At 40.0% G+C, this 27,788-nt stretch overlaps 1 protein-coding gene across 2 annotated transcripts; it reads right to left on the reverse strand.

Annotated features, from left to right (window-relative positions):
* Positions 1-1,134: 1,134 nt before the first annotated feature.
* LOC132261653 (lachesin-like) lies at positions 1,135-26,204 on the reverse strand. 2 transcript variants are annotated; one of them, XM_059760552.1, is made up of 12 exons: positions 25,880-26,204; positions 7,205-7,296; positions 6,981-7,105; positions 6,877-6,912; positions 6,653-6,802; positions 5,110-5,314; positions 4,445-4,522; positions 4,330-4,383; positions 3,901-4,020; positions 3,528-3,698; positions 3,285-3,467; positions 1,135-2,546 (listed from the first exon to the last, which is right to left on the reverse strand). In XM_059760552.1, the coding sequence occupies exons 2-12, from the start codon at positions 7,278-7,280 to the stop codon at positions 2,356-2,358; spliced, it is 1,389 nt and encodes a 462-aa protein (XP_059616535.1). In that variant the 5' UTR covers positions 7,281-7,296; positions 25,880-26,204; the 3' UTR covers positions 1,135-2,355. The 2 variants fall into 2 exon arrangements, with proteins under 2 accessions (XP_059616535.1, XP_059616534.1); XM_059760551.1 differs by having other exon boundaries at positions 1,135-2,558.
* Between the last annotated feature and the right edge of the window lie 1,584 nt (positions 26,205-27,788).

A 27,788-nucleotide genomic window follows, 5' to 3' on the forward strand; every position in this document is an offset into this window, starting at 1 on the left:
TTCCTCCATCTGCTGTGGAATGGACTTGAGGATTTCCCCTGCTAAACTTGCAGACTTTCTCCCAAATGAGCACTGTCTTAGTGGGAAAGCTGGAGAAAAAAGTCAATTCCCTGAGCCACAGGAAATTGGATGCCCGAGAATTTCTTCCCAATATCTTCTCATTTTCATTGATGAATAGCGCACGGGTGTACCAGAGAGGTCACAAGATGAATTGGCGGCGGTGCTCAGATAAATTATTAAATTGTACACATTAATTCAAATTAAAGGGGTTGAACTACGGGCGCTGTGTGATTTTAAAGTCCGGCCACATTGTGTAAAACAGTATAAATCCATTCTAAATCCCTCGTGTAAGCTTTGGATTGTTTATATCGCACAGGCGAGATGTGTATTTTTGGGTTGGGGAGGAGTTCTGGCCTCATGTATGTAAATATGGGGCGTTAAGCTTTTAGTTTCATACACCGCTTAAAATACTCATAAATTTATTAAACACACACACCCCACACCTACCCTCCCACTCATTCGGCGCAGTGTGTAAAATTTAAAATTGAATATAAAATAATCCTCAAATTATTTACTGTGCCACGGCAAAATTTATAGAAGCATCGACTCGTACCTCTTTGCCGCGTGCAGAATTGCCAAAGCCCAATAACTGAGAGATATGCTGAGGTTTTAGTGACTGAAATGGCTTATTTTCGCTGAGTTTGGGTAATTAACTTATATCAGTATTCGCGGGCTTTCAGTCGACCGAAGTCGGCAAATTGATAAAATTTAATTACATTTTCGGCTTGTTATTTCAAAGGAAAATCACATTTGGTGGTTTTTGTGTCATGTTATAGTCATGGAAATTGAAGGTGGAACTAAAAGTGTCGCATTTCAAATGAAAAGCAAATTATCACCGTGATTACAATTTCTAAAATAACAGTGTTACGATGAAAAGCTGATATTACTGTAATTCATTGTTCTGAAAATTTTGTTGGTCCTTTGGAACGTCATTAGACAAATAAATTAATACACGTAGGGAATGAATGATGATGTTAGATCAATGTTTATGGTTCCTTTTAATTATTGACTTGTGAATAAGGATGAATGTCGACATCAGTTAAGCACCATTTAAAAAAAAATAATAAAAGCATATTTCAAATAATAATATTTATTGTCATGCATTTTTATTACTTATAATCATAAACTGATTCTTCAATTATAATGTTGTTTTCTTTACTTGTTCAATGACATTATCCTAGGTTTACACAATTCTTAACACACTATTTTTGTTAATTAGAATAACTTCACATCTGAAGTGCAATTAACGGAAAGTCTTTCGAAATTCACTTCATTAGGAATTCTTTTCACTTTGTTCAATGTTTCTTCTTTGGTTTTCATCATTGGGAGATAAATTGATATATGATGATATTTACATGTTTTCTTTTCTTTTCAAAGGATTTCTATTTCAGTAGTAGCATTTTCCGTATATATAAATTCGTGACTAACAGTAGAATATTTGGGCAGTTGAAAGATTTTATTAATTTTCTCTTCTTTCTTACTGTCTCAGTATTTAACACGGTTAATTATTTACAATGAAAAGAGGATATTTTTCATCCTCTTCAACATTTCTCTTTAGACTCCACAAATGTACACTCAAAAAGTCCACTGCGGTTCAACATTCAGGCCCAACTCGCTTAGTACTTGCCGAGAAGATTCTCACCAAGTGGCATGAGCTTTCAACTTTCTGAGAGACTTGCAATCGATTATATAGAGTTAATATTGTCACAAATTCATCATTTGTGCTTCTTCGCTATTTACCTTGAGAGGAGTTTTTCTTGGTCTTGTGCGGCGAGAAACACAATAAATTGTAGAAAAGCGAATTCAGAGGGGAAAAGGAAAATTTATGTCTTCTGCGCAACAAAACTTAAATCCATCGAGCTTGTAAGCAATGTAATTTTTCTCTCTTGTGACATGTTTCACTTTCACCATCACTTATATATTAAAAATACGGAAGACATCTATTTTTATAATCTCTCCTCTTAAATTTATAAAAATTCTCATATCAAACATTTCTCTTTCTTCCATTTTTTTTGTCTGCGGGCCTGAATTCCTCTCCTTCGGGGGATTCCTTGTGCCGCCATATCAATAAATTTCACCTCGCCAACCCGAAGGATAAGGAGAGCAAAGGATGGCTTTGTGGGGATCTCGAGTGGTTAACCAGCAAAAGGGGGAGAGAATGCAATAGAGGGTGGATTTGCTCGTGGGATGTGGAGAAAAGGGGAAAAAATAAAAGAGAAAAATGAAGAGGGAAAACGATCTCGCAGGAATTTGTACAATATTCAATCTCGATGTGGGGAAGGGGAACGTGTGTTCTTACGACACAGGACGCCCGGTGAGGCGCACAAGAGCTGGGAGCAGTACAAGAAGTAGACAGTAATTGCAGGGCTGACTGACGCTGCCACATCCAGTCGGATCGTACAAATTAATCCACGGAGTCCGTCGCGACGGAACGGCTGCAGGCATTTGGGTGTTCCGTGTCTTCTCGATGCCCGCTCTGACTGGCACTTGTGTTAAAACTGGAATTAATTCAATTGAACGCCCACTGTACTCCACATGCAGTGCAACAGCCATGGACGGGGCGCCAAGGGTCCCGCAGAGAAATTGAGGGTCGCTTGACCGTTGCATTCACTTTCAATTACCTTCGGTTTAATTCACCGTTGGTTCACAGTAAATTTGTATCAATATGACGCTGATTTAGCGGAAATTCACTTTCCTGATTTATTTAAGTGCTTTATGTACAGAGAGTGGAAAAAAAACCTTTGATGGTGATTTGATCAACTTAGAGTGAATTTCAAACTCTCTACCTATGATTCTGTACTGAATTTTATTTCTTATCAAAGCATTGAGAGACATTTCTTTTGAATAATTTTGCCACTTTAACCGATAGACGGTTTTCTCAATTTGATTACTCCGAATATGTATGCATTAACCTCACGTACAATTATGAATTTATCCTTAACCAAATCTCCCAATGAAAAGTTTCTCACACAAATTATTAATTTCTCTGCAAGATCGGCCCGTGTACGGTGCCTGGTAAATTTGCTCGTATAAGAGAAAAAAGCGAGAAATATTAGTGCAAGTCAAACATTCATTGGGGATGTTCTAAGGTGAGCCGGCTGAATTGCTCGACTGTGCAGAATTTTCCTCACTAAATGACTTTGCCCAGTGCAAATATTTACCAATGAAAAGGTGCAATCGTGTGCATTGAGGCAGAAGATGAAAGTATGGTGTGGTGTATTTACCTTCAAGAGCCGCACCGGCAATCTCGTTTTCTTGCACATGATTCGTGACGACAGTCTCCTTGATCTTGGGCACATCAAATGTGGCCGGTTTGATGTGGCTCTGCGTGGCCTTTCGTCTCGGCTTGGCCGTGGTGTACATATAAGGGGTTGGTGTGGTTGTTGAGGTTGGCGGAAGTCGGAGTTCTGCATCACAGAGGGAATTGGTAATTGACCCAGAAATGCGTGTGCAGCAACACGACTTACCTTGCAGTCGGATCCTGGCCTCGGACTTGCCCAGGCCGTTGATGCTGGAGCACACATAAGTGTGAAAGTCGTCAAACTGAAGGTTTTTCACTGTGAGATTCAGCTGCCACGTGTAGGTATTTATCAAGCCCTCTGTCATTTGATATTTTGAACTCTCATAGATTTTCGTGCCTGTTGGCGCATGGGGAGAAAAAAGCATGAGAAATATGGGGTGTTTTGCGTCACTCATGATGGGCCCCTAATCGCCAGCATCATCCAATGGATGCACATGGCACATCTCTGGGCGTGAGCGGGGCTGTTTTTGCAGTGCAAATGAGTTGAGAATGGGTATTTATCACTGCATCCACAGCCCCTCCTCACTTGTCCAACATACCATCGTGTCTATACCATCCATTTAGAGGTTTGGGGAACGCTTCCACAACACACTGGAGCAGAACATGACGATCCACTGGAGCTGCGACTAATTGATTTACAACACGGACAACTGGGACAACTGTGAATGATTTTGGCGGGAAAAGATTTATTTTTCTCTCCCCGAACCCTGAGTCCATCCCTCGGGGCACTCGCGCCAAAATTATATGTACATGTACCGCCGTCGCAGAAGAGGGAGAAAAAACCCTCAGAAACACACACCGTGCCCGAGAATTGATGGACTCAGTTGGGGAGAATAATTTTTTCGCGCCCACAGACTAAGAAAATTAAGTTTTAACTTGCAAGAGTCACTCATTAATCATGCGACTTACGAGGGAGGCGCACTTTTTCCAACAAGGAAGTGAAAAAATAAGCAAAAAGGCAAACTTACAGATCACTTTCACGTCAAATCTCTTGCTGACTGAGGGTGGAACGCCATTTGAAGCTGCAGGAGGCAAAAGTTTGTTAATTATCTCAGATCGGACAAGAGTTCTCATTAATTTTACCTATACACAAATAAGCTCCCATGTCAGTTCTCTGTACATTGTGCAACGTGAGACGTTCGCCATCGACATGCTTCACGACTGCAACACGGAATTAAATGTTTACATAATATCCAATAGGATCTTTGTCTCGTTTCCCTATTATTTTATAATGATATTGTTCGTGATGGAGGTATAAGACAATTTCAATTTTCTTTTAAATGCTGAATGTTTGAAGAACTAAGTCGTGTTATGTAAAAACTTTTGTGGAAAATGCACATAATTAAAGCGTTGGTCTCTCATGATGTAGCAATTTCATAGCATTTTGTGTTTTCCCAATTCAATTTATATTTATATAAAATTGCCCTAAATGGTCTTACATCACTCTTTCTATTTTTAAACAATTCTCAGAAGATTTGACAACTAAGTAAGTTCAGAAAGTTTGACGTGAACGAAACTTTAAAAAATTTCTTGAAAATGTTTATCAAACTTTTAAGTCCATAAGAGGTAAAAGCGTAGAGTTTTCAGAGCAATCATTTTATTTTTCTCTTCGCTGTTCGCTGCATTTCCCGAACTACACTTTAGCAGAAGGCAAAAAAGATGACGCGAAGAAGGTGGATGGAAAAATTGGCTCATGTAAGACCAAGAGTTTAATATCTCACTCTCTGGGGGATGCAAAAAGATCATACCTTGTTTATCTCGGCCCTCATTGCGCACCACAATATCCTTGCCACCCTCGCGGCGCCACTGCACCGATGGCATGGGAACTCCCGTGGTTGAGCAAACTAATGACACGGTGCCACCTTCGGGGGTGATGCCCTCCTCCTGGGTGGCGCTATTGGTGTCGGGCAGATTCAGAATATCCGGCGGTACGACCACACTCAGATAGCCAGACTGTTTTTTGTGCAGCAGAAAGAGAAAATAGTGTGAGGAATTCAGACACGATAATGAGAGAGGCTGGAGAGGTCAGAGGAAAAAAGGACGAGAGCATTTCACTTGAACAACTGACAGCGATTAAATGATGCCAAGAGTCTCATGGTCTCACTTTTTATCCGCCAGAGCAAATTGAGTTTCACGAGGGCAGGAAATTCAAGCTTTTTGCACCAAAGTGTCGGTCTCATTGTAATGTGACAGTGTAAGTGGCAATTTTGGCATCAAAACTGTGGGCGAAGCCACTTGGGAAGGAGTGAAAAGAAATTTTCCCTTTTTGTATGACAAATCACTAATATTGGCAAAATACTCAACGAAAGTTAATGTAAATCATTGTATTATGTATTATCGTTCAAGTAAAGATCTGAATTTGATAAATCAAGAAAGGTATATTAATAATTAATGTGGAAAATCTATTACTAAATCATCATATTTTATGAAATTTGTAAATCAATATTACAGAACTCTGAGTTTTATTCAAACACTCATTTTGATTCATTTCTAATATTTGACAATGTTTTGGCAAATATTAATATGGATTTCTATTAGTCATCATAAATGGTAGATTTACCAACGTTAGTTCAATTTTAAGTCACAATTATTTAATTAATAATTTCGATATTAAATCTATTGAATGATATAATCGTACATAATTTGAAAGTATAATCACTAAAACTTTTGCTATATGCACAAATTGAAAACATTGCGATTATCCAGCTCTTAATTTACTGTGAGCGGCGATTATCAATCAATTGGGAAAAGCCGTCGATAAAAAAGGTTGAAAGGCAAATTCGACATGCACAATTAAAACATTCTCAGGCGTAAATCGTGCAGAAATGTTAGCTGAATTCCGCTTCCAGAGTAGACTATTAAGCACACTCGGACGGTGGGATGCCAGAGGTTACATCTGTGACCTGGACAAACAGAGCGTCGAGGGTCGCATCAGCGCCCCATCAATGAATGTCTGGCCTTTTGTTCGCCCCCGCCGCACTTTCAAAAGAACAAATGGGATTCAAGTAGCAACAGTTTATCTGACAGTCTCTTTCAGGCTAGTCCTTCCACCTGCCACTCTGTGTTAGGAGGTTTGGAGGGTGTGCTAAACAAATCAACAACAAAACATCTCATCGTTTAAGCAAACACACCCCAGAAATCCCAAATCTTCGGATACAAGTCTCTCTTTGGCTTTCACCCCTTCGCTGCCAAGGGTAAAATATATTCTTTTATGATTTGAAGCGGGGCTTTGGAACAAGCGGGAATGTTCTACAGGGTGTTTTCTTTTAATTCAGCTGATCAAAGACTCACCTGACTCCGCATCGGATCAGTGTTCACCTGACACATATAGCTGCCTGAATCATTAAGGTGGACGTGTGATATGTGCAATTTCCACGTGTTGTGGCCATTATGTGTCACACTTAATCGTGGATTTAGTGCCACCATGTGAGTGTGGATAGCCTTTAAAGATTCAATATTATCACTCTCACGAGCCAGAAAAGCTCTCAATCAGGACTTTTATCGCAATTTCTTACCAGAATAGCTTTCGAGTCTGACTTTATCCATGCCACCTGGAAAAGTTCACACGAATAAGTTTACTCGTGATGTCGGAAATGACCCTCTCAGGTCAGTCACTCACCCGATACTCCCCCAAGTTGTTGGCGACACAAGTGAAGGAGACGTCCCTGCCCTGGGTTACTGTTAGATTTTCGAGCGGCGCCAAGAACTCAGGCTCCAGTTCACCGCTGGGCTTCTGGCTGTGTCCTGCGGTGGAGCAATTCAGGTGTGTCCCCGTGAGACGTCCATTAATCAAATAGAAAAATGCTGTTTCGGAGGGTGGAAAAGTGGAGATGGTTGCCTTACCTGTAGCCGAGAGTACCACTGTGAATTGGAGCAAAATCTTGAGGAAGAACTTCTTGAAGCAATCAACTTTTGTCATTTTAGCTGAAGAGTCGCTGAAAAGAAAACAAAATTGCACCACTTTAGAGCGTCGCATACGCTTTTTTTCATCTCTACCCCAAACCATTCCCATTCTTTGCAAGATAAATTTCTTTTTCCCAGGGCACGAAAAGCATAGAAGAGTGAGAACACAAAGGGCGCGCTTTTCAATTATTACAGACATTCCACGCGAGAGAATTTGTCATTTTTTCAGCATCTGCCCAGGTATAATGAAAATCTCCCTCAATTATTATTCAATTTCCTCCCCTTTGGCAAAAAGCGCCTCGCGGAGATGATAGGAATTCAATAACATAGAAAGGGTGTTTGGAAGCTCCCCTCGCGCATCGGGAGTTTAACGACACTCAATTAAGTGGCACAAGCTTAAAATTTTAATGATATAATTAAGCATCAATCACGCGACATTTCTCACTGGAGAACATCCACACATTATTCATGATGTTGGATTTTCTGTTGATTGAGTCAAAAGAAAATTTTAATTTCCTCCCACCATCTAGTGAACTCTGAATGAGCTTTTGGCATCCAAAAGTGTCACTGGCATAATTACAGTGTGTGTATCTTCATCAAAATGTATTTTAATTGACGCTTAAATTGAGTATGAATGGATTATTTATGTTCATTAACAAATTTTACTGTTTCTCTCTTGAGTATTTTAAAAGGCGGAAATTAATGACTTATACCAAGAGGTTGTTCAGAGAATGGAATTTTGTGTTCTAATTTCGTTATCTCAATTTATTCCAGTAGTTTACATTTTTCTGTTCATTCTGAAAAAGAATTATTTCTTCTACTATTCGAAGTGAATTTTTTTTCTTTCAATTCTTTTCGCACTTAACACAGCTTAGAACGACATTTATACATATTAATTAAAAAATATGTCAGATTTTCAATGAATTAAGAAATGATGAACCAAAATACTTGATTTGATTACCCTTTGGCGAAACGGAATTACACTGGAAAATTTAAATGGTAAAGATCAACTCAATTTTACCCGCGCAGGAAATTAAATTTTCACTGTTAAACAATAAGATCTTTCTTGTGATTCACACAAAGACGCATCAGTTTTCGATAAGAAAAAGGCTCTTTTTATGATATTTTTCATCACTGTAGTAATTTTTCTCTCACTGTCACTCAAACTTTTATTAGGGTTCTTCCGCTGTTCTACGCAAGAGGAACACGATTCTTTGATCATTTATTGTAAACTTTCTTTATGCAACTGCTAAAAGTTTTTTTTTCTCTCTTGAGCTTTCTGCAATTTGTAAGAAATATTGATAATTGTTGAACCGGAAGTTTTGAGAGGGAAAACAGAAGATATTGTCAATGCGACTGAAGATGAACAGTCATTGGCGTCCTATACAGGATATTTTGCTGGGCGAAACATTGTAGAAATTTCAGGGTAATTGCAATTTGTTCGCCGTGTCACTCGTGAATGGTAGAAAGAAGCGAAATGACATTGTTTAATTATCATAAAATTTAATGAAAGTTATCTCAAGCCTTGAGAGAATTTGCCATTGTCGTGTGACTTCTTTTCTGGGTTTTCTCCTCATCGAGAACTCATGCTGGGTGGGAAATTCATCCATGAGTACCGACACCAAAAGTTCCATCGTTGGGAAGCAATGAAATTTTCATGGAGTTTCTCTAGCGCTCATTAAAAATCATATTTTCTCATTCAACCCAAATGCAATGACACTCTCGAATTCGCGTGTTAAATGCCTCTCTGTTTCCACGATGGCTGTGGCGGAGAAGTGAGAAAGGACAAGGAATAATTTTCCCAGGCTTTCCTGGGCGCTGGTGTGACAATTACCCAGAGTCTCTTTGTGGTATCAGACATAAAAAAAAGACTCCCTCAGAAACTTTGAATAAATCTACATTATAATGCACGAGGAACAAAAGGAGCGCACACGATGGTGGGAAAAAACATTGATTGTCTGATGAGAGATATTCTCCATGTGGCTCACGGGAGAGTTTTCACGTATTGTTGCACGACACTCAATTAAAGCGCATTGCTTAAAATTCTCCACGAGAACCCGAGGTAAATCATCTGTCCAGAGGCTATCTGAAACATAGTTTAAATAGACTTTTGTATGCATCATGAAAAATTCAATAAATTACCAGAGGAAAGTAAAAAGTTGCCACTTTTCCCATTTGCAGTTTTTTTCCAATTAACTCAATGGGATTCATGGAAAAATGGCAAGTGTGAGCAAATTTTCCTCCTTTAATCGAAAACCATGCGATATTACTATCTTTCTCATCACTGTATCCTTTCTCACCATGAATGCACTTTCTTTTGTCCATGTAATTACTTTCTTCCAGGTGAACCGAAGCGATTTCCCTCGCGAGATGCCCGAGAAGGTGAAAAGAAGCATGGAAATTCAATGGAAATTTATCTTCAGCATTAGCCTGAAAATGGTCGTGAGTACGTGAATTTTCCTTGGGCATTGTCCCATTTTCGAGATGAAACCCTGAGAATTTTGTTGTACACCATGTGTTTGTCGGTACATGAAAATGCACCTTAGCATCGTCCGAGAAAATTTCCACGTGGAAATCGCCTCAGAGATATTTTAAGCAGCAAAAGTGGTCAGACAGAAATGGGATGAAGTTCCAGTGGAGCAGAAATGGAAAATCCCATGAGGGTTGGCAAATGAGACAATAAGGTTTTGGGGTACGGTGAGAATTGAGGTCAGGCGAATGCCGTCAACAATTCCATTTGGTCCATAGAGAGAATGCTCTGGGTAGGAGGAGAACAACAAATGATGTGCTCCAAATTGAAACATTTAAGATTGCAAAATGGGGATAATTAAAATTTTACTCTAACGAGATACAACAATGTTTGAATTTTTCAGGGTGGGGAAAAGCTTCTCTTTCGCATCCCATTTTGACGGTGGCAAAGAGTGAGGGTTAGCTTTTAGGTGGATGGCTTTTTCCCGGACTGCTTCATGGTTTAGAAGTCACAGATATTGCAATTGAATTAAATTGTTAATGGGCACTTTGCATGAAATGAAATTGAGAAGAAAAACTTCTTAGAACCTCGGAGATAAAAGGAGATTCTGAAGATGTTGAATTTAAAATCTTTAAGGTAAAATCTTAATGACTCCCAATTCCAGGACAGTTCGTATTTTAAACACTTGCACTCCACCAATTTAGACCAAAGAATCACACATGTATTTAACATTTTCAGGTTTCTCTTGAAACTTAAATTCGGAAACAGGAAGCACGAACTGAGAGCCAAATGAAGCATTCTCGTGGCTGATTATGGATTTTTTTGCTCTCAAACTTTACCATCCTTGTGAAAATGTGATCAGACTTTTTCAGCAGCTTTTCCACTTCGCCAGAGGAAAATCACTTGAGGGAGTGAGTAGAGTTTTTTGTCTATTAAATTTGCAAGTCTCATCGAAAATACATTAACCTCCTCGATGGCAAGAGGTTTGAGGAAGTACACATAGAACTGTATGAAACATGACACGAGTGCAAGTCCGAAGTGTCCCTCGGCGCGTTGGAGGAGTGGAAAAGTCAAGTATTTCAGCAATGTTCAGTCGACTGGAGCTTCTGAGCAGGGGATGTGGGTGGGTATGGAAAAGAGGTCGATTTGGTCATGCAAGTAAATGGGAAATCTTGCGGGATTCACAATATTTTGGCTCTAGTGAGATGTCGTTCGATCGCTTGTGGGAAATTGAATTTAAATTTATCCCTTCTGTTTTTCATCCCTCCCAGTGAGCCGCCAAAGCGCCACGGAGCTCTTTTTCTCAGCTGGCACCCCCGCCCCCCACGTGCCCTGCTGGGATTTGGAAAATGGGGGTTGAAATGTCGAACAGTGATTTCTCTCCCAGAAGATCTCCTCGCCATCCCCATCGTCACCGGGTGGAAGAGTGTGTGTCGTCGCAAGGGTAAGCAGAAAATCGAATTGACTGCCTGAGAAAGTGTGCATCATCCACTTGAATCCATTCCGTTCCACTTTTATTTCACTCAATCCCATCGATATTCGCTGGAATGAAAATTCCCATGAAATCATCTCATCGGCAGTGTGTGTAAATTCACCCCTCCGACAAAGTCACACGTTGTTTATTGACATCTTATGGATTTTTAGAGTTGATTAGGAGAGATTTCACCCATGGAGATAAATTGCTGAAGAATTTATTTTCATTCCCAACTTTCTCTGCCGCCAAATTGATTCCATCGCATGAGACACTATCTAAATCTCCTAAGAGAGTTTCACAAGAGCTTTGGAGCTTTTTTTCCCATCGTGAGGAAAGAGCAACGGGGAGTCAATGGGATGGAAGAAAGATGGGCAGGTTGTCTACAAGAGTCATCATCAGAAACGGTTTGAAAAGTAGAAAATATGCTGGCAAATCGCAGAGAAATTAAAACAGCCCAAAGAGAAGACAGTGGCTTTCATCATCCAATGTCATACCTTCATCGTTACATTTTGGATTAGAATATAACCCACATTTTCAATAGATTAGTCTATGTTTAGCAATATATACAACAAGATTACTAAATGTTTATTTGTAAAATTTCAACAAAGTCCCTTTATTAAGGTTTATCTGCATAATTCTTCCACAAAATCGGTGGAAAAGTTACCCTTGCACATGTGAAGCTAAGGATATTTCCTTATCTTCCCATTCATATTCAAAACTCTGTGAAGGTATTGTTCAGTAAATTGTTGTCATCTGATTACGTCCTTGACAGGAAGATTCTGTGCATAATTCAAGAGCTTAGATTACTGGAAAGCTATTCAATTCGTAATGCGACAACGGGTGATATAATTGACGAAGAGTTGACCCTAAGCCTTCGCTAGTTTTCCCAATTCTCTACAAATATTTCATACCTTTCTCTCTCAAGATATTCGTAACCACCCATCCCTGAGGTAATGTATGATGAGGTCGAAGGAGAACAGTGAGAACCTCTCTCCTCTGCATCGCAAACTTTGGCCAATTGTCGAGGAGTGTGGGTGCAAAAGTTTCATGTGGGGGTTGGTAGAGGCAGTTGAAAGTTTCTAAAATAGATTTGATGATAAATGATGAAAAATGGCTTCGACGGAGGAAAATAAAATAATAAATAGATTTCCCTCCATGTCATCACCCCTCGGCGCCCCATTCCTTTGCCGCCCAGTTCGGTGAGAGAAGGCCACAAAGGCTACGGAGGAAAATATTTCGTCACCACCCACACCATTGTCAGATTGCAGAAAATATGTGTGAATTTGCGTTGAGAATCATTAGCTGCCATGGGGTTGGTGTCGAGAACGTGACCATATACCACCCATTAAGTAGTCCCTTTTTCACACCCCCTGCCCAAGGATCAAAACTCCTCGAGGAGCGCCCTGAGTGTTGGTGTTTTCGCCCCAAAATGGGCCACATTGCCATGAATATTGTATTATCCCTAGCGTCGCTATGAGCATTTTCGCACGCATTTATTGCTCTGCCTTTTGGTATTTTTATCTCTGGCAGACGAGGAGGTCGTCGCATAAATAATCGACCTTCCCACCCTTGGTTCACCACACTCTCTGTTTCCCCCACGTCCACGGAGTCCTGGAGAGTGTGCCGACCTGCTCCAGATGCTGGGCGAAGGAGCACATCTGTCCAGTGGCTCTTTAAGAGGTGATTTGTGCGTGTTTTCCTCATTCGCACACTCCCACAAATTTCTCAGAAGGACCATAAGAGCGCCATTGAGTGGGGTAAAGGTTGATCCACCCTCACAGATGAAGTGATAGGTCACCAAATTACCACTATATTGATCTCTGTCTGTCAATGAGCCCGTCTGCCGTGTTGGGAATAATTAACAGAGACATTTCGGTGTTATTCACGCTGATTTGCCAGATCAAATATCCTATAAATAGCCAAAGTGAAGAAAAGCGTATAAATCAATGCTTTTCAGACAGACCAAGTTTTTATGTTGCAAAGAGTTTTTGCAAAAACTTTTCAACGAGCTCCAGATCGTTAAAATCAGACACACCGAACATGCTGTCATGTTCGAAAAATTAACTTTGAAACAGAGTAACTTTGGTTCGATTTCTTCTCGTTTGATTACAAATCTGTTTAATAGAAGCTGAGAAATTGAGTGAAATTTGTTTGAGTGTTCAAAATGGCGGTTACGATCATCTTTGATCTGATAATTTGATCTTTGACCTCACTTTTTCTGTCTATATAACTGCGAAAAGCTAAATTCCTACCTCAATATGTAATGTACGCTACCAGCAATGGAGAGTGTCGAAAAGCCGCTTGGGAATGCTCGCTGGCAAAAAGTTGGATGCTCAGTGTGTTGCAGATGCCCTCAAAGTAATACCATTTGAAAGTTTGACACAAATTGCTGGTATTTCTTCAAGCCATGGAATGGAGAGTCGTACTGCACGAAGTCTTGGGAGAAAGAATCCCGATTTAATTAGTTTGTTCTCCTTTTTCCCATCACTGTTTGTATTGCTCACTCGAGTGTCTTTTTTCCGTTGGCTCCCTTTGAGTATTCATACGGACTATTCCGTGCTCTTTTTTCACTCTCTCCTGAATCACATTCAGAGTGTTACACGTGCGATCACTCGGGAAATGGCAAAAGTTTATCCACCAACCACTGCGCCAAAGTTCCTAATGAAGGGACATTTGCAGGGATATTTGTAAACGCTGACAGATTGATCTCAACTCGGGGGAAGTTCGTGAGTTCTTCAGCCACAAGGCGAGATGGATGCCATCCTCACGATGGCTCGGTTGGAGCGACACTAAGGCCACATTTTGCCTTAACACAATTCCGTCACGGGGCGAGATTCCCCTTCATTTAGGGAGGTGAATCGCACGTGAAGAGAGCGCTGCAATATCCATAAGAGTGAGCAGGAGAGGCACTTTTTCCTGTACCTTCCCCAAGAGCGAAAATGTGTTTAGCTTTTCGCTCGCATGACGGAAAAGCGCGGCCAGAGGGAGACGAAGTGAGTGGCAGGATAAAGAATCGCACCAGACTTCCTGGACGCGCGAGGGGTGCTTCTTTCTCATGGTGTGAATGAACAAGCGTTGAGGGCATTCTTTGACCCCCTCAACCCACACCTTTGCATTGTAAATTCCCGGCCGACTGGCACAGTGTGGTATTTATTGCGAGGATTATGCGTCCTCCAGCCATGAGGACATTCATCGGTACCACAGTCACAATAGATTACGGAATAATAGAGTTTGTTTTTGGCGAGCGACGTGGAGAATAAAGCGCCTCAACATGCAGAGTCTTCTGGAGTGTTGCACTTGCGTGATTAATTTTGGCGGGAAATCAGCTTATTGCCCGGCACAGAGCGACCTCATTGCCTATTAATTTGCATCAAGAGTGCATGAATTGCTTTCCCTGGCTGGACATATTGCGCTCCTCACTGTATACATTCAATGTAATTTCCGATATAGTCTCAATTGCAATTTGCCCTTAATTATTACCGCATAAATTTCTATGGTACTCTCTGAGAAATTTTCCCAAACTTTCTCCACGCGCCAGTATCAATTACTCGTTATGGCCATTCGAGAGCGCCATTCACAGCGCCGGCAATTAAATTCGCTGCTCAGCAAGTACAACTGTGAACGATAAATTCCCCCTTTTCCCGGAAAAGGAAAAAAAAATGGAGTTGCACTTAATATTTTGTGCTCAAAAGAACGGGTAAAAGCAAAATTGCTAGCACAGCAAAGGAATCCGAGAGACAGGAAACAAATGCACAAGATTAATAATTAAGTGCGCACACTAAGCGATGGATTTTCTAATTGATCCCCGTCGCCATCCGTCCAGGAACCGAGTTTGATGCAGCCCAATATCTCCCATGGAGGGATGTAACAAGTTTCCTTGTGACTCACACATGTTCCAAAGCAACCCACATGTAAATTGACACAAGTTATAAATTGGCCTCTTCCATTTGCGGAGTCATTTATTCAATGGCAAATTAAATCATGTACACGATTACGGCCACCCTTCGAAGAGAGAGAGAGAGAGAGAACAATCATTCATATAATATCAAACCACAAGAGCCATTGTGAGACACTCTCCACATTTTCCAACTAACAGATGCAATTCTCTATAACGCCTTCTCGAGTGTCTGCATGAAGTGCGACAACTTTCCTGTAATTCTCCAATATGAAAATACACTCGAAGAAATTATACCTGTGCCTCAAGAGAATTTATTATGATTACAGTGCGTAGTAGTAATAAAGGCTGAAATTACTTTTAGATCAGAATAAAGAGACAGTAATTTACGGCGACAGTTTGACACTTGCACTATGAATTGGGTATTTTTGCAAAGAATATACAAAATGACGTAAGGAGTTAGTTCTTTGCCAATTTAATTATAAGATGAAGCTGTAATTTGAAAACAATTCAGCATTTCCCGGAGTGTAACATTTCCCTCATGATGTTAGGAATTTCATTGTTCTTTGAGAAAACACTCCGGAGAATTTCCATGAGAGTAAACTATGAGCCATTTTTAGAGACATTCTTCATTAAATTCAAGCGCATATTTTCCCCAAAGTTTATATACAAATTCCACATAAATTTATCCTTTTGAGATAAATTCCAACCCCCACAACTTCATATAAGCTCTCTTGCACGCAGCCTCTCGGAAAAACTCCCTCGTGACCATTTCTCTATAACGAGAAGCACATTTCACACTACCGCACACTTTACGCTATCCAGAACAATGTAAGAAAAATCATCAAGCATCGCTATGAATATTCCCCGAATGGGGGCGGAATATATTGTAATGCAAATAAATATGCACAGCAATGCCGGAATGGGTCTTGAAATAGCTTCCTGACAGTCAGGCCCAAGCTTTGTCTCGAGGTGTAGATGATGAAGTTGTGGAGATGATGTTCTAAGGCAGTGAGAGTGACACAAAACATACGTCAACAATTTTCTTGTGGAAGGAGAGAAACTTTGCCGGGTGCTGAATGGCTGTTTGCTCAGTGCTGAACGAAAATCATGAATTGAAATTAATATTCTGTACAAATTCTGAATGAAACAATATCCTTCTGGGGCATACACACAGACACACACTCGCTGTGGAAGCTCTAGAAGCACTTCCTGGCAAATCCCTTCCCTTTCCCAGGGGAGTCACTGGCAAATGCAGTTCGTGAGCAAGAACACAAATAGTGCCAAAGAGTGGTGGAAATTGCAACTGGGAGCACAGATGATGAATTCTGGCTGTATTAATATTTCTCATCTCGCCCAAAAATCATCCCCATCGCCTTGTGTTTTGTCGCAAATGATTAAAATACTGAGTGAAAAATTCATTTCTCTTCCCACGGGATGCCCGAAGCCAAGGACGATGAAGCGCATTTCAGGAAATTTCTGCGAAATTAGTTTCCCAACTATCACCAAACCTGTCAGCCTTCCCACCCACTTGTTTGGCAATGAAAAATCACCCCGAGACAGATATCAACACCCGTTTGATGATGACACACCATTTATTTAATATGTCCCAACCCGGTGACACCAGAAGGGGTGGGAAAATTCCTCACCCGAGCCCATTTCATAAATAATAACATTGAATTAGACTTTAGCACGACACGGGGCGCAAAGGGAGGATAAACACATCAATTAGTTGAGCTCTGGAACGATATGATATTTACGTGAATGTGGTTTTGAAAACATTTGAGAAAGCACTAATGCGCGTGTGTAAATGACAAAGTTGAAACACCCCAAACCATCCAATTTTGGACAACGTGCGATTATTATTTTAATAAACACCACCGGCTTTTGGAAGGGAATTTAATTAATCCTCCTATGAAATATTGAACACACACACTCACACGCAATTCTTGGGATTTAATGAAATCCACATAAACTTCTCATATTATTGATTTGAAAACTATTGCAGTGAGTTATTTGGAGAATGCTCTCTCCTGCCCGTTCTCTTATTTGTCTCAATTGCATTTACGCTGAATGAGGGCGAGTGCCTACCAGGAAATTGAAAAACTTTCTCCAAATATTCCTCCATTCACCTCTTTTGACGGAATTGCGGATGCTTCTGGGTAAGAGTGTAACTGTATGCTTTCCAAACCTGAATTCCACAGAAACACTGTTGGAATTTATCTTTGTGCTTTATAGCACTAAAATTATTTAAATAAGTCAGATTATTCAGGAGAGGAAAACTACATATAAGTGTCTTATGACAATCACAATAAAGTGTCAAGTATGTCTCACGACACAATTATGCATACTAAATGGCATTTTATCATTTCACAAATCTTGAAATATAATGAAAAATTCAGACACGACAATTTAAATATATTATAATTCTTTCAAGTAAATTATTAATAATAATTGAGAGAAAACCTTCATGGTAAATTGCAACAAATTCATTAATTTTGTCAACTCGTCTTATTGAGTGTAATGTTTACCCTTTATTTCTGACAATGCACTGAATTTCATGTGCATTTTTACAGCGTTTCCATTCCAATCCTGAATCAGAATAAATAATCTTCATGAAAAACACCTTACAAATTTCTTTGACTCTATCCAGAGATTATTGTGGCGAAGTAAAAACAATCATCAAAGTTTTTACACCGCTCGCCGTCCTAAAATCTCTTTATGTCCCAGTAAAACACTTTCGCGTAGAAATTTAGAGTTTATTTAGGTGTGTTCACAGTGATGAAAAAACACACCCGACCCCATCATAAGCGGTGAACCCTTTAATTTGCCACCCCCGCATTTGCGGAGGGTCGAGAAAATGCCAGCACGCACGGACAATTTGCAAAAAGTGCTAATGAGATTGTACAAAATTGTTCTTCTCGGTGTGCTTCTGAAATAATTACACCGTGGAAGACGTGCTGGAGATTTCTTGGACGCGACGAGGAGTTGCTGGATTTTTGCACTCCACTCATCTCATCATTTTGAGGACTGTTTGTTGGGTTTGAGGAAACTGGCAACTTGTTGAAGTGAATTGTCTCTCGAGTGTGGGGGAATTCATCATGTAATAGCCCCACTCTCGGTGTTGAGGATGGGTTTGAAGTAGGAAATATTTGTCAATTCCCCAGTCTCAGAGATATTTTGTCGCCGAAATCAACGCACCGTCAAATGGAGAAGAAATTCCAAAGCTTTCACTGAGTCTATTAGGGCATCAAAGGGAAATTCAGCAAATAGCTGAATTACCGAATTCTTTTTTCTCCGTTTCAGCACAGAACGAGAGAGAAGTTTTCCATGGGAAATTCTCTCCACTCACAGTGGAATAATTTATCTCTGTCGTGGGCATAAGAGGGAAAAGCACCAGTGACAAAGATCTCTTGTGTTTTAATTAACCATTCTTCCGTTCCTCTGCCTTTTTTGTTCGCAACGCCACGGAAAAAAAGGAGAGACGCACATTAAATTGAGGAAATCTTCTCAGGCGCGCACACTCACTTGGTTGTCTTGCCAGGGCAACAAAATCGCAAAAGAAGATTAGTTGTTTTACATTCATTTAAGATGCCCCCCGCACGCCTCCGTCATACCGCAGTTTGTGAGTGGTATTTTGTACATAAAATACCGCACACAATCCCAGTGATTGGAATGAAGATGACAGAGGACAAGGGAGAAATTCACATAGATTACATCCTTCTGCCGAGGAATTTCTTACGCTCCAGAACATTGGAAGAAAGTGGGGTATTGTGAAATGTCTCAGAAAGATAAAATGGAGAGAATTTTCCCATCCCGGTGCACCAGAGCACGGTCATCAGTGTCACCTGAATTGGATGCCATACAGACACAGAGGGTGAATTTCTTGTTGGCATCTGTGCAGTGAAATCCTCTCTTTCCCATGCACACAAAATCCATGGGAACCAAAGACAGGATTACATCTAATTTCCCTGAAGAGATTTTTACCATATTTCACACGCATCACAGCACCTTGGACACATCCCGGATGTGGTTTGGCAAAAGGGGGCTGCAGGGTACCCAGAAGAAAATAAATGATGAAGCTCTCATGGTCAATGATGGATAATATGTAGGATGCATTGAGAAGGGGATTTAGTAATTAATAGTTGGTTGTTTAACACCACAAAATAGAGTCACACAGAGAGTATGGCGGATGACAAGCCCTCTTCCTCGCCATACATCACCCCCAGCCCGTGCCTTGGATAAATAATCTGGGCAAAAGACGACGAGAGGGTTGTGAAACTAAATGTCCTCAGATTATGTGCAAAATTAATTGAGTTTATGTGGCAAGATGGAAAATTATGGGGTGGACACTTTGTGTCTCACTCACCCCACACTGTCTGTTTATCGATAAATTGAAGTGTCTGCGAGACAGGGCAATTTTGTACAATTACGCTAAATAGTGCCCCGGAGACCCCTCATGAATTTACCCTCACACACATACACACACTGAATTGATACACAAATTTCAGGATGTTTTGCCAGAAAACGTATGCTAAGAACTCGCCATGGAAATTCCGCAGGGAGAGCAGTAAGGTAATTTTCTGGTTCAACAGTTTTACCAATTTCTACAAAATACGAGAAGATGAAATATATGCAAATTTTAAGATGATAAGTTAATCAACACAGAGTTTAATAGTATGTATGTAACACGGATTTCTTTCCATTCTTCTTCTTCTGCTTCTTCTTCTTCTTCTTCTTGGGACAAACTTACAATTTCTATCGCACATTTATTTGTCAGAAATATTGATCGCACACCCTGCGAAGCGTTTGGCCTCCACTTTGGCATCGTATATGCAACACTGTCAGCCACTTTGTGTTGGGGAAAAAGCCCCAAAATTATTATTTTAATTACACCAAAGGTGAGAGAGGTTGTGAAAATTGGTTCCAAAGTGAATCTTCTCGAGACAACTTCACCCCAGCTGAGAAAATGTTCACCTCACGTGACAAAGCCCACAATTTAACCGTGTGAGAAGTGTGAACAAAACACCGTCTTCGTGCCACAAAATAAATTAGTGTTCTCTCTTTGGCAAAAGATACACCCAAACAATCCCCGAAACTTAAAAGTTTGCACAGGGGAGTTTCAGTGGTACTTTAACTGTTTGAATTGCCTAGCCTTGCGAAACTTTCACCCGAAGAAATTGTGTCATGAGGTTTTTCACCTCAGGGGAAAAAATATATTAATAAGTAAGTAATCCCTGAATGATGGTGAAAAGAGCACGTTTGGCATTTCTGTGGCAGTTAATTAGTGATAAAACCATTGGCATTGTCAATTCATCAGGCTCATGGTGACAATCGGGAGCTTTCTACCCCACTCTCTCCTGATTAATTTCCACCAATCTATTTTGACAATTCACCCTCCGCCCCACTTTGGCGTAGGCGCGGGAACTTCAAGTCGGAAGTAAACTTTTGACTCTATCAAATTCACTCACTTCAGCGCCTTTTGGCCCACCCCCGAGATTCCGAATGTTGGCAGTGAGAAGTATAATAATACGTCTTGATTATTACAAATTATCATCATGTTCCCATCCACAGCCCTAGACAAAATTATTGTTGCGCGTCAATGGCAGAGGGTGGGAATACCACTCCATTGAAATTTGTGAAAACCATAGCAACAGTTTGGCAGTTGTGCGCCTCTTCATCCACTGCCAAAATCTAATTACGAGTCCACAAGAGAATCTGTGGTGGTGGGAAATTTGCCAGAGAATCGTATCATTTGCTCAGATGGAGGCAGATTTTGCCTCAACTTTCAGTACACTAACAAAGGATTCTTTTTGTAAAGTATGCAATAGGAAAGAGCACCTATTTGAAAAACCAATATCAAATGAAAGGAATTTTATCGTTTTATGTAACCTTTTCAGTGTGTTTGAGATCATCAAATTTTAATTTTTAGATCAAGTATGCAGAATGTTTTCAACTTTAAAATCAAATATCAAGATCTCGACTCGGATTTTGATGCTTAATAGCTGCTTAAGCTCGGTCGAAGAAAAAACGATTTTTTGTCTATATTTTACAATTCTGTTCTGTACGTTTACTCACTTGGCTTACTTTAGCCTTCATTTGGCACTTTTACCAGCGTTTTCAATATTTATTGGCAATTTCGACCCAAATGGACAAAAAATGCTCTTCCTAGATTCAAAAAATCCACGAACCCCCATCAGGATATTTGCTTAAACCCTCCTTATGACGCAAAAGCGCTCCACTTGAGGACGCTTTCCTGGGCAATTGACGAGAGCAACACTCACAAAAAAGGGCAAATATTAAGAATTTCTTCACAGTGCAAAGCTTTACCAAATCTGATGGAACAAAAACACCTGAAGAGGGACTTAATTGGAAATTTTCAGATGGAATAATCCCCAAGGAGATGGACAATTGAAATTAAATTTGAGATACAATTCAATCAAATAGTTTCACTTTGAATGGACTGAGTGCAGAGGCACAGAAAAAAGGAGCGGAAGAGTTCTTTTCACGTGATAGCCGAAGAGAGAAATGGAATAAAAGAATGGACGAGAAAATTGCTCTAGTGAAAAAGACGAGAAGGGAGATAAAAATGTAAATTAAATTCCAGGCTCTATATCAAATGGATTCCCTTCGATTACCACTCACACCCACGATGGACACATATTTCTCTCATTTTACTACCCATTCGACTATTTGCGACGTGACACGTTCTTTTCTTTTGCCATTGAGGGAAATTGCACCGAGAGTGTCATTGGAAAAGCTCAACCCTTTCTGGGTGGTCTTCACTTTTCCCCAAGCCATCGACTGTGAATATCATGAGATGTGAGTAAATTTTTGCTAGGAGCTTTGCACTTTTATGTACAGCTTGTGTTGTTCAATTTCCCCAGCAGAAAAATTGATATTGATGCAGAAGAGGAAGATGGTAAAATGATTTTTAAGCATGTTACGGATATATTTCGGTTAACGCCAAAGAAAAGCTTTACAGATTATTCTATCTCACACCCTTCATCGCACGAGTATCGTCTGGATAAAACAGAAGAAAATCACAGCAGAATACATATTTTCCGAGAGGAGATTCATGCAGAGAGCGTCAGCAAAAAAGGACTCGCCCAATATTCCAGCTCAATAATATAAAAAGATTAAGGATAATAATATTTATAGCTTATAGAGGACCATTGGATTACAGTTGTATATGAGAGGGTAACGAGAGTCCAAGAGGCCAGAATGAATAAGTTAGGGGTAAAATGTAAGACCATTTGCTTCTCATGCAGTGCATAAAAGAACAATTTTTATGGTATTGTACAAAGGACCACCCATGTTCTCTGACCACATAAAATATTCAGAGTGAAATGCTCAAAATTTAATAATACTAAAATACATGGGGGAGTTTTTTCCGCTCTTCATAAGTCTCAGGGAAAAATTGAATGTCTAGGAAATGTAGAGGATATTTTTCTCCCCAGGAAAATAGCTAATTTTTGCAAATCACCAATAAATCAAATTAACAATAAGTGGATGCTTGAGTGACTATGTCATAAAATACCATGTAAACCTTCATATTTGCGGCAATAAAAGACCTCACAGTCGAGAAAATAATTATAGATCCGAATACAAAAGACGGCTTATCGTGACAAAGGGGGAAAAGAACTGCCCCTTGTAGCAAAAGTAGGTCAGAATTCCGTAATTTCAAGTTTACTTTGCATTACAACTAAAAAGAATTTGTTACTTTCAAAATGTTCCAATGAAACATTTAATTTAATTTAACTCTTAAATTCGGCAAGACAAAGTCATGTTACGACACTCTGAACCTGGCACTGTATAATACTTCTTCCAACGCAGATTTTAATAAACTACATCAAATGGGAATGCTATTTGGAAATGAACGGTGCTAATTATACCTATAACATTCATAGTTGAATTTTCTGGTTGGTTTTATTTCCCTAAATTTTAGCCATTCACAATTATTGTCCCGTTTCTTTCACATACAATCCTTGGCTTATGTATTGCCTCTAATGTGGCCGCGTGACGCGTAAATCGGCTCAATATCGGAGAAAAAATGTGGCTTCTATAAAAATTGCGTGGTAAAAGCCATTGAAAGCGTCACTCATCGAGAAATTATGGTGCTGCTAATAAAAAAAAAGCTGAAGGAATCTTATCACTCTGTGATAGATTCCTCGCGATGACACAGTTTTCTTGCCTCCATGATTGATTCTGCTGCTATTTCCAGGCCGGGCAAAATGTTTCCCATTAATTTTATAATATGCAATTTATTGGAGATTTTCCCCAAAATCCCATACTTGCGCGACGGTTGGGAAAAGTGGATGAATTTCTGCAAGAGCCAGCAAGAAATATTGTGATTTATTCCATAAATGGCTGATTTGTGAGTGTGTGTGGTCAAAATGGAATTTTCCGGATGGATGACGACATAAGGAATCTGGAGAAATTTCCTAGTAAGATGGCGTGCGAACAGTACAGAAATTGCGGAAAATACGCCAAATACTTGAACTTGCATTTTGGGCGCACACTTCTACGTATGGGGAAACAGTTGAGTGGATTTTCCATTTAACCGGCATCTCCGGACGATTATCTCAATCGAAATTGTTAAATACCGCAAGACTCCTCCATCCCACTCGGCAATCCTTACCTATGACGCTGTGTATGAACAATGGCTTTGGGAGTAATTCGAGGAATTACACCCTGTATTGTGGTGCTTATTGTATTGGAAACTTTGCATCGCAAGTGGAAACTATCTTCCACCCGCTAAGAGAAACACTTTTGTTGCATGGCATGTGAAAGAGCTCCACCAGTGCCAATAAATAAAGGCTGTGCTGCAAGGGAAAGGTTGGCAAAATGTCCCTATAAAATATAGAGATGAGAATCCTTGGAAAGGTGAGTGTCGAATGCAATTTTCCACGTGAGACGAGAAGAGTATGACAATAGAGAATACCCACTTGAGCTCAGAAGCTGCGATCTTGGGAGAAAAAGGGTAATAAATTCAAGTGCATTTGCCATTTCGCACCAACTCATCCACAGTCATGAAGAAACCTAATTGCTAAGCCATCGAAAGCTCACCGAGGATGAGGGTTTTAGTGGTAAATTGATTTTCAGCAAATGCACAAAAACACATCCAACAAAACATGGTTGAAATCAAACCCTCAATTTGCTGGATGCACTCTTCGTATGTGTTTAATTTGTCCCTCGCACGCTTTTTTCCCTCTCCCATCAGCAAACAGTGCAGATGGTGTTAAATTGGAACGATGGGAAAAGCCACAGTGTATTTTTTCCATTTTATTAATTTCAAGTGTTACGCTTCTGTGCAGTTGGATTATAATTTTGACTTCCTCTCCGGGCTACAATTTGACCCATTAAAGGCTATTGTTCAAGTGCTTTTTGCTCTCGACATCCGGCATTCACATTTTATTTTTGCGTAAATATTACTCTATTTTTATTGAAAATTTTTCAATTTACTGTCACGTCTGCGGGCCATAAAGGAAGCGGCAAAAATATTGAGACACCATGCCAGCATAGTACGCGGTATATGTGAAATTATAAATTGGAGTAGTCCTTGTTTAATTTTGATAATTGTACTAGTGGTAAACGGCTAAACTCGTTATTTTTGCCGCACACTGTGATTTTTTTTTCACATTCCCTTAACGATTGTAAATGTTTTGTGACCGAAAGGCTAAAATCATTCGTAGATAAATCAACATGAACACAACGACCGAAATTGATAAATTATCACGAGCATTTTCATGAGTCTCAGAGAATTTCTACTGGAAATTTCTCATGAAACTTTCACCAAAGTTTCCATCACTATCGCGAAATGTATTCCCACTATTTCCGCAACTCCCATCAATCGTGTTGGGGAGTGATCTTGTGAATGGGACAAACAGAAACTTGTGCATATGAGGGATTGTTCCACCGCACACTCCGGAGGGCTCAAAGTTGCCTGGGAAAAACTCATAAATTCCCACAGGAGCGCTGAGAAGGGGAGGAAATTGTATTTGCAATTGAAGAGTCTCGCCTAGAGCGCCTCTGGGAAATTTCCTGGTGAAGTTGTCTCAAACTTTTCATGCCATCTTCTCGCGAAGCATTCTTGCAAGATTGTCCACACGAAGATGCATTAAATGCCAGTTAAATGTGATAATTTGAGCGTCTCAAATAGCCATAATTTAAGCCACTTAAGGACTTCTCCACATTTCCCTAAAAATACTGTGGAATGATAGTGAATGAGAAATTGTGGGATTTCTTCATTCTCTCTCAAATAAAACTACATGCATATCTTCGAAAGAACTATTCCGAAACTATGCATATAATCCAATAAAATTTCATTAAATTCTGCACAATCTCGAGTGCGCACTTTTCGGAGGAACGGGAAATGGAGTGAAAACTGCCAATATTTGATAAATAGGAATTTTTCCGCCACACAGAAGAAGGCATCGCGAGGGTGCTTGGTTAGAAAAGGGAAAAAGACGAGCACAAGCTTTAAAGTTTTCTCGAAGCTCATGAGGGAAAAAAAACTTTTCCTCTCCATGGAGTTCGTGTCATGGCTTTTTTTCATTCACTCGCGGCACGAGCATTAAATGAGAAGATAATACAGAAGAGCGTTCACTCTTCCTTCCCGTCGATGAATTATCAGTTATCGGAGGGCGGCAAAGCCGCACCGGAAAGATTCGATAAACTTTTCACACTGTCGAGAAGTGGAGAGCATTTTTCACTCTTGGTGATAAAGTCACATAAAAAAGCTGCTATATTGGCAGAAAAGTATCAAATAATTACATGCAATTTAGAACATTCGCTCGTGGTCTTCCTCCTCCTCCTCAGCCTTTCCCGGCTTTGTCGATTGGCGTTAATTTACTGGTCCAATCACTTTGCTTTTATCACTTGAGAATTATCACTAAGCCTGAAGCAGCGCCAGCGATCGTAAAGAAGCACATTTCCACCGAGTGGAGGCAAAATTCAATCTATCCGGCACTGAACAGTGAAGAATTATCACACATGCAACTCAATTTGCAATAGTGTTCTTTTCGTGATCAGTCGCTATAATGCACTCAGATTTGCCTTCGCGAAGGGTGAAGCTATTCAATCCATCCGCATTCGAGTCACATTGAGTACTGACGAAATTGGGGGTGAAAGCAACTGATTTCCCACCGAAGGGTGTCCTTACCGAGTGCGCGAAAGAGAGCAGTCAGCGACGCCTAGGCATAGAGAGCTTTCTCAGTCCACGGACAGAGCTTTTGGTAGTGGGGAGAGTGAATGAGACAGGCTGGCTTCCCCTGGTTTTCTGAACTTTAATTGATATTGATTGCAGGCAAATTAGGCAATTTACTGATCATAAGTCACTTGTTTATTTGGTCGGTTAAATTTATATGCCTCTCCTTTTACTTTTTAGAGTTTCCTCTGCCTTTTCACACCGCACACTTTCACATGGCCATTTTCCCGCCAAATATCACGAAAAAGTATATTTTAAGGACTTAAAACACCCCCGAAGGTGACTCAATTTCTCACAAAAAGGCAAATTCTTGAGCGATTGTTTTCACCTTCCCTGAAAAAAAATCGATAGAAAATAAACATCTCCATGTGTAAATAAATGTACGAGTGCGTAACACGAAAAGCAGGGGAGCAACATGTGTGTAGGAATGACTAAGAAGAAAGTTGCTCACATCGTTTATTTTCTATCAAATAAAATTCAAACGAATTCCTCAAGTTGTGACTCCCTCACCATGTCAAATGTCAGATTAAAATTTATTCATTTCCGCTCTCAGCCAAAGATGCTCTCCATTTCGAGGGTGGTTTTTACCTCCCCTTATTTTTCACAAAGTCACAATCCCTGCAGAAGGCTTAAAGTGCTCCTCTTCTGGACAATGTGTCAATTCATCCCCCAAATACCCTCTCTGTTCGCTCTTGCATAAAAGCTTATATTGGAAAGTTGTGTAGCTGCACTTTCTCTCCAACGAGATGGCCCTGCAACTCCCCAAAGTTTACTTCTTTGTAAGCTTTATAAATTACGAAGAGCATGTGGAGAAGTCTCGAAAATTTAGAGGGATATCCCCCAAAGTATTTTTACTCACAGAAAAAAGACATGATTTCAGGGTTCGACGCATCAGATCAGGTAAATTACAGAGCAATAATTCTACGGCATGATCACATTAAAATGTTATTATACTTTGCTTTTCTTATTACTTCGCTTTAATAAAGAATGTTTTGATATGTGTAGGAATGAAAACGTCAATGTAATTGGCAATTCACTGAACAAACATGTTAAGATTAATTTTCCATTCGTTCCATTTTCGAAATGCAAGGAACCGAAAATCAAATTATGTCTTTGCTTCCTTCCTTGACTTTGAATCCATTGATATTTTTGAGAGACATAAAATGACAAGTTCACCATACGACATTTGTTCATTTTAACTTCTCACCATTGCAATGTGAGTGCCGAGGAGTGAGTTCAGTGGGCAGAAGAAACGCCAAAAGACAGAGAACCACACATTGCAGAGTGTCATTGTTCTCAAGTGATGCTGTCGTATGGGAGTGCAGGAAAAATACTACATATGAACATATATGGGTGAGAAGTCGAAGGGTGCACACATTTGAGAAATTGGAAACTTATTTGCCAACCCCAACCATTGGCACAATTTCACACCTTTTAAGGCGTCAGCAGGGAACAGTGTGGTGACAAAGAAAACGA

The sequence above is a fragment of the Phlebotomus argentipes genome, unplaced genomic scaffold, assembly GCF_947086385.1.
Source record: "Phlebotomus argentipes unplaced genomic scaffold, Phlebotomus argentipes genome assembly contig_15, whole genome shotgun sequence".
NCBI classification, from domain to species: Eukaryota; Metazoa; Arthropoda; class Insecta; order Diptera; family Psychodidae; genus Phlebotomus; species Phlebotomus argentipes.